The sequence below is a fragment of the Crocodylus porosus genome, unplaced genomic scaffold, assembly GCF_001723895.1.
Source record: "Crocodylus porosus isolate Cpor-Errol unplaced genomic scaffold, CroPor_comp1, whole genome shotgun sequence".
Classification (NCBI taxonomy): domain Eukaryota; kingdom Metazoa; phylum Chordata; order Crocodylia; family Crocodylidae; genus Crocodylus; species Crocodylus porosus.
This window is the reverse complement of record NW_017728943.1, coordinates 12,619,210-12,627,309: the sequence shown is the minus strand read 5'-3', so window position 1 is coordinate 12,627,309 and position 8,100 is coordinate 12,619,210. Positions and strand designations below refer to the sequence as shown.

At 46.3% G+C, this 8,100-nt stretch overlaps 1 protein-coding gene across 3 annotated transcripts in view; it reads right to left on the bottom strand.

Moving 5' to 3' along the window:
* The window catches only part of GSK3B (glycogen synthase kinase 3 beta), a 242,558-nt gene extending 234,464 nt beyond the window's left edge, over nt 1–8,094 (bottom strand). For 2 of the 3 annotated variants that reach the window (XM_019548715.1, XM_019548717.1), the window contains exon 1: nt 7,945–8,094. In XM_019548715.1, coding sequence (XP_019404260.1) covers nt 7,945–8,032 — 88 coding nt within the window. In that variant the 5' untranslated portion in view covers nt 8,033–8,094. The remainder of the gene's footprint in view (nt 1–7,944) is intronic. The other variant, XM_019548716.1, reaches the window with a different exon arrangement.
* Between the last annotated feature and the right edge of the window lie 6 nt (nt 8,095–8,100).

Sequence of the window (8,100 nt, the reverse complement as noted above, 5' to 3'; positions counted from 1 at the left end):
TGATGCCTGAAGCTAGTTGGAGTTCAGTTGCAGCCTTGGCTTTCCTGGTTTGCTCCCTGCAGGACCAGACCAGCGCGGAGTAATCCTCCTTGGAGGATTATATATCCTCCTTGGAGGATATATACTACCATTTAATTTTATATTATTTTAACTTGTATTAGGCATGCTCCAGTCCTGCATAAGCTCCCTACCGGTTTCATGTGAATCCATCCACTTAAGGCAACAAGCGCAGAGCTCATCTTTCAAAGATGCACTGGGCAGGTGCTCATTAAACCTAAGGGTTAAGTGGTGCAACCAAGTGGTGCAACCCTTCTCACTGCAGAATTTCTATCACTGGCTAATGCCAAGCTCTGAAAGTCTCCCAGCCCCTCTCTTCACAGCTGAGAAAGTGCCTGGGCAGCATTAAAAGTACCAGAATTAAAGGAAAATTTAAACTGGAAACAAGTCAAGAAAAAAATTCTATTAGTAAGTCTTTAGTCTGCTGAAGCTGTAAAGTGCTGAGGCTTAAAGACTTAAAACTGGTTTGAAATAAGTCACTTGGAGAAACGCACAAAATCCTTTACTGGCTATAGCATGAGCAATGACCCCGAAGCCTTTCCCACCTTTAACTGTTATTAGACCCAAGCACACAAAATAAGCATATTATTCTGCTGTATTCAAATGATTTCAAGGGTTTAGCATCAACACCCCTTTGAGATGAATGGGAGTAGGTCACACCTCTAAGCTACCACACCACAGCTTTTTTGCAGATGCAGATGCTTTGTCTAGCCTCAGGATTTTGGCTAGGTCTCTTGAGACTGCAGCTCTGCAAATGCTAAATGGTGAGAGAACTGACAGAAACATGCAGCATATTTTCCCCACTTACAATCCACACCTAGACCCACTCAGAGGAAAGCTGGAAGGTGCTGCTGCAAGAAAGCCTGCATCCTGCCTAAACTAAAGTTTGCACTAGGTTGTACAACAGCAGGCACTCCAGCGAACAAAGTAGCAAATGAAGGAAGAACCATGAAGACAGTCTTGTCAATCGCTTACACTTCAGGAATATCTTACACAGCCCCCCTCCCCAATCTCCCCCACCCAGTCACCCTTAGCACAGGGGAGAGCAAAATATGGCCCACACATCAGATAGCCCACCAAGGTATTATGTCCTGCCTCTGGCAGGTCCCTTGGTCCCACCCAGCCCTGGCACAGGGGGGCAGCCTAAGCCATGGTGTATGCAACTGTTTCTGTCATCCCCAGGTGCACAGCAGCGCTGGGGTTGCATAGCAGCCAGACTCACTTCCCCATTAGCAGCAGCTTCTTCCAGCTGCCTAGCCACTGAACCCGGCCCCGCTACCCGGGCACCACAGTGAGTCTGCTCCACACCCAGGGCAGGACCTGTGCAGGCAGGACACACAATGGGCAGACAGGGCAGGATAGGGCTGTGGGCAGGCGGGGAGCAGTGTTCAGAAGGACAGGTGGGTAAGGCCAGGATCACAGGGTGGGATTGCAGGCCAGTGACAGTGCAGGACCAGGGCCCAGGGCAGAGCCATGATCCACTGCCCACACAGCTCTGCAACAGGCCCTGGTTCCACAGGAAGGGGCATACTAGAAGCAGACTGCAGCTCTGCCCCAAGGTCCAGTCCCAACATCCCAGACTCAGCCCTGAACACAGCTCCCTGCCTGCCCATGGCCCCATGTCATCCACCTGGCTGTGCACCTGCCCGTGCAAGTCCTGACCCACGTACTTGGAGACCCTGCAATCACTGGGCAGTGACTGCAGGGCTAGGGCCTGGGACAGAGCTAAAATCCACGCCCTGTGTGCCCCCACCTGCAGAACCAGCACCCATTGCAGGGGCATGCAAACAGCAGATAACAGCTCTGCCTTGGGCCCTGGTCCCATGCTGTCCCATGATTCCAGCCCCGGCCCCAGCCCCATCCATCCTACTCTGGGACGCCTCTCCACACACTCAACTCAGACAAGCATGGAGCAGAACCATTTAGGGAGTTTTGGTGAGCTGTTGAGCAGGGGGCAAGAAGTGGGCGTTGACCCAGCCCATGACAGCTCATTAAAACTCCCTATGTGGCCGGCAGGCTAAATAATTGCCCACCCCTGCCTTAGTAGAATCTAATTAGTACATAAGGATAAAATGCTAACAGTCAGAATGGTGAACTGATTAAGTACTACAGGCAATTTGTTTATTTCTTTTCAAACTGCAGTGTGGCTTAGAGGCAAGGCTGCAAAACATTTTTCACCTAGTCAGGCTTGTCATAGGACTAACAGAAGGCAGATACATTTTTCAACTGTGAATAGTAGAAGACTTACCCTGCCAGAAGTAGCAAAGAAGCTGGATGAGGGGTAGAGATGCCAAGACAACATGCTCTTAGCAAAGGAAAGTGACTCCCCTTCAACAGAGGGAGCAGATGGGCAGACCAGAAAGGTTTCTGGAACTGGAAGCCATTAGCTAGACAGCTATCAAATACAGAAAATGGAGTTGTCATTGCCCCCCCCTACCCCTCCCACCAGGGTTAAAAGGGAGGAGAATGCAGCATTTCTCTCTAGCTTTGCATCAGCTGCTACTTCAAGCACCATCTCCAACTCATGGCCCACCAAAAATCCTTCCTCCACACTAACTTGGACATCTTAGTGTCCTATACCAATCCTATTAGCCTAAACTATCAGATACTGGGTTCTACTTCAAAAGAGAGTTACACTGCAGCACACAATAGCCTGGAGCTGTGGTTTATCAGTGAAGCAGTTCCCAGGCTTTACTGGTACCGCATTCTGAAGGTACATGGGGCTTATATCCCACTGTAAGTTCAAGACCTCTTACCACAGCTTCTTGTGCATTGTGAATTTAAAAAAAAAAAAAAAAAGCCATGAAAACAAAATGAACTTCAACAGATTCAACAGAAAGGATGATATGCAATGTTTTCCCTACCAAATCGGTCTTCCTAACTAAGACTTTATTGTGATCCTTCACTCTGAAGAGGCCATTAAGCTACACCTTGTGCAGGAGACTGTGAAGAGAGCCGGTATCTAGCTAAGGCAAGTTTACTGCACAGTATTAACAGTTGCTTTTATGAAGACCCAGGCATAATCAGTTCTATTGCAGATGCATGACATTTATGCATAAAAGAGCTCATTACACCCCTTAAACACACAGCCGGGGGTGACTCACTGCAGACAGCAACAAAGTAACAATTTATAGACAACAGTATAAAGATTTCTGTAACTGTATCAAGTGCTTTAGTGTTATTCAAACCACTCAATCCCAGCCACCCAAACTCACTTTACCACCTGTACAATTTGACACTTTCAAGCTCTCTCATTTAAAACAACTTTTTTAAGAAGTTAATATTTTTCAGCCATCTCTCAGCACTGGCAGGTGGGTTGTATTAGCAAGCAGTAATCTGAACCGTGACCTGAAAACCTTGAAGTTATTAGCTGACTACTTAAAAAATAAACGCACAATCCTGGTTTGTTCCTTGAACTTTCAGATGTTAATAAGATTGCAAAAGCATCTCGTATTTGTTACACTGCACTGAATTAATTCTTCAGAATTAGGACAGACTTAACACAGTTGTCTTTCAGCAACATACAGAAAAAGGATTTTGTGCAGACCTGTAAACAGAGGAAGCTACTTGGGTAGCTTCCCAAGTACAGGGAGGGGGAGGGAATTATGTTTAAAAAAACATCAAAGCTAAAAAACATGCAATGCCTCTCAGAAGATACTCTGACTCTGACAAGGTTAGAGGTGAGGACCAGTACTCAACACATACAACTCCACCCCTGGAAGGAAGATTCCCATGTCAGTACATCCATTACAGGCTTTTCCCTAGAGAGGCAGGTAATCTCTTTTGTAGACAGGTAAAAGTGCAAATGAGAACTGCCTTACCCCACCAAGGCTGGAAGAAAACAGGCCACTGGGAATCTTATACCTTTCCCCAATGCCAAACTCAAGATTCACTCTTTCATATCAGTTTCTGGGAACTGGGGCCAGATCAAAAAGATTAAAAAAAAAAAGCATTTAATCAGAATTCTACTTCCAAGACAGCAATTGCCAATACCCACCTAAATGCTACTGAACATGCTCAGAATCACCGGCCGCCTAGCAAAGCACTGGTCGCTCACCCAAGGCAGTCTGCAATTCACAAACAGGGACCCCAATCCAGCAAGCCTAAGCAGGCTCAACACACCCAAACATTTTGTTCAGTACAAAGCAGCAGGGCCAACCTCTGACAACTGAGCGCTCAGATTTCTCACCTAGGGAATGGGAGTCCTCAGCCCGAGGAGCTCAAACTCAGATTGCCAAGGAAGCAGGCAGGGAAGCTGGGACTCCTGCTCCTCCCAGGAACCTGTCCCCTCATTGGGCTATAATATCTCCATCAGCTTGCTATAGTGAAATTGGGCTGGCTACTATTGTGTAGACATGAAGGGACTGGGTACGTCTCCATGCCAATCTCATGGCTAGGCTCTCTCTGGAGAGAAGGAAGAATTAGTCTGAAGCACTTCCAGCTAAAGACAGGGTATAATCCATCTCTCCCACTCCTCAGCAGGTGCTCTAGCCACTGGCTGTTACACAGGAGGGGGCAACCACCACCACCACTGGCAGTCAAAAAGACAGCAAGTCTTCCATCCATATCTAAAGGAAGAACTTAGGGGCTCTGGGCTGTGAATAATGCTGTCACATCAGCACCTAACTCATGGTCACAAGTAGGCTCTCAAGGCTGAAAGGAAAGCGGAAAAAAGACAGGTCCCCTGTGCTCCTACTTTTTCAGTGGCCCTTTCCCCAATTTAGGGTGTCGCCTACTGTTAACACCCTTCCTAGTGCCTACAACTCCTTCCCCTCTAAACAGGAAGCATAACATCCAATTTGGCTTTGTGAATTCTTTGCCAAGCCCAAGGCCTCATGTGGGTCTGAGTTTAAAGTCTGATGAAGTGTGTGCCCTCCCTCTCCTAAAGCAGCACTGATTGTATTCCCTCCCTTAACGCGCAGGTGATATACGTCTTCCATTCCTGTGGGCTCCATTTTTTTATTCCTTCTATTCCCAAAGAAAATAGCAACAGTGCCTGACCACTGTTGCTGCTTCTAGCTTTCCCCTAAGCAGCAACTGAATAAGATCAACTTCATCATTAATTTTTGCCACTACTCACAGGTTTATGAATAGACATGCTCTTAAAAAAAAAAAAAAAAAAAAAAAAGTCAGTTTTAACTCAGTTGCAGTTTGTGAATGATTTGGCATTGGATCTCCGTCTTCATTTTGAGAATGGCACTGTATCGATTTTCATCAGGTTTGCATTCAAAGCCTATCCTCCTCCCATCACCAAAAGGACTAGGCACTTCATTAAAACAAAGCCTGTATTCTGAGCAGCCAAAAAACATGTTCTCTTCACCATAAAGCAAATGAGTCTGCAACCCCAGGACCCTACCAAAATGTGCATCTCACTTCAGGGAAAAAAAAAAGTAAGAAAGAGATTTCTAACAGTGGTAGAAATTATTTCTTTGGGCTTGTGGCAGTTTTGGTGTCTGCCTCCTACTTTCTGAACTGCCCATCTTGGGCAGTTTAATCTAAAACACAGACCGCATATTCCACAGTCTTCGGTTCTCTTGCTTTGTTCCTACATCCTTTTCAAGGCACCAGAAGGACGAGGAGCACATGACTACAGTGGCCGTGGGGGTTATCACAAGTGCGAGTGCTTTATGCTAAGGCCTTTGTTCCTCCCTCAGTGTTAGATGCTTGCATTTTAATCATATTTGCAAACTTGGTAGCCTGCACCAGTTTGCCATTTCTTTACAGGCAAGTCCCTGCCTAGTCTTCAGCCTCAAACAGCATAAGCATCCACACCAACCTTTTGAGAATAAAGGAAAGTTTGCATCAAAGTCTAAAATGGTCTTGTGACATCTCTAGTTCTGGGTCTGTTTCACATAGAGCCACCTGCAGAAATACTGATTAACACTGCCTGCTTTCTATTACAGATCTGATTAATCAATATGAACAAAAGGAAATCACAGTGTTCCACATAAATTAAGAGCCTAAAGTACATTATTGTTCAAGTTAATCAATGAAATAATCTTATGCTGCTAAACTGGGCAAACCTCTCTGTTCCCCCCCCTGCCCCATCCCCATCTCCTTCTTCCCCCCACACCACCTCACAAATGCTGCAGGCACTCTGATCAGGCAGATGAGAGGCAGGCTCCAGATCCTGAACTCCAGTGTCTCTACCAGGCTCCAACTGCAGCAGGAGACATTTCAGCGCAAAAAGGCAGGAATTGCCAGCAGCGACATAAAGGCTCGTGATTACCTACAGCCTTGGGGTGAGGCTAAGGCTTCAACATGCTGCACAGCAATCTGATAGAAATACAGCCTTGCCAGATGCAACTATATTTAGGCATCGGATTGATCAATTCAACAGGGATGTCAAGGTCCTTTAACAAAGCTTCCCACAGTCCTACCAGAATAAAACTGAAGTAGCATTGAAAGTTGCATTAAATCAGGGATACGCAAGAACATTACAGCTTTGAACGTGCACACAAATTAACAAATTCCAAATTAAACATGTATCATGGATAATTAATTACAGACATAGAGAGGGGCACCTTTTTCCTCCAATATGGAAGAGGTACCTTGGATAAGATTTCTAATTCACCTCAAAATCCTCCTGCCACAAGCTGAAAGATCAAGGATGATCACATATTTAAACCACTCGCCCAGTTCACAAGATGCACATAACACTTCTGTTCAGAATAAAGCACAGGCCCTCAGCCTTAAGAATAAATCCTCCAAAAAGGTGAGAAGAGCATCCTGCATCTCCAGCAAGGGCTTGATACAGTCACACACCACACGGTAAAGAAGTCTCTCTCCCTATACACATTACAAAAAAAAAAAAAAAAATGTAAAAATTGAGCCCCATGCACGAGCTATTGCAGGGACGAGCCTCCAACAGTCTCCCTTGAAAGCCTGCACAAAAGGTGTTCACACCCAACTGGAGGTGAACCGGTATGGCACCCAGCACCCATTTCCACCGTGGCAACTAACAGAGCTTTAAAGGCATCTCCAACATGAACCAGTCATGAGTACAGCTTCAAGGTGGCAATTTTTTCCCTCTTTTTGGGTGGGGAAATAAAATAAATCGAATAAATAATTAGCCAAAGAGTCAAGCACACAAATAAGCAAGTCATAGAATAACTAATTAGGCAAATAATCGAGTGCATAGATAGGCAAATGATTATTGGCCAAATTCATCTGATTAAGTGCACAAAGCAGCAAATAACTGAGTGCACAAATAGACAAGTAATCAAGTGAATTAGACAACAACAAAAAAACCAAGTGCACAAATAAGCAGACTGGGTGGACACATAGGCAAATGATCGAGTGAATTAGACAGATAATCGAGTGCACAAATAGGCAAATAATTGGACCAAAAAAAATCAAGTGCACAAATAAGCAGATCGAGTGCACAAACAGGCGAATAATCAAGTGAAGTAGACAAACAGAGAGCAAAACTAGGGAAATAACCAAATAATTAGACAAAAAAAATCAAGTGCACACACAAGCCAATAATCGAGTGCACACATAAGCAAGTGATCAAGTGAATTAGACAAAAAAATCGAGTGCACATATAGGCAAATCATCAAATTAATTAGACAAAAAAAATTCAAGTGCACAAATAAGCACATAATGAGATGAACTAGACAAATAATCGAGTGCCCAAATAAGCAAAGAATGAAGTGAATCATCAGACACAGGATGAAATGAATGGGGAAGGGAGGACTAAGGAGGCGGTGGGCGTGCAGGCCGCGGACCCCCGGCGGGCAGAGGGTGGCCCCGAGGCAGCCGGGCAGGGCGGAGGGGAGCGGGCTCGGGTCCCCTATCCCCCGGGGCGGGCAGGCCTTGGCCGCGCGCCCATTGAAGGCTGCCGGCGAGGCGAGGCAGGCCAGGCCAGACCAGAAAGATACTCACTGCTGACTTTCATGCTGCCGAAGGCGGAGGGCTGCTGCACGGGTTTGCAGCTCTCGGCGAACGAGGTGGTGCGGGGCCGGCCCGACATGGTGCGCGGCTGGCGGCCCCGGCGGGAGCGCTGCGCTGGGCTGGGCTCAGGCGCCGCGTCGCGGCTGC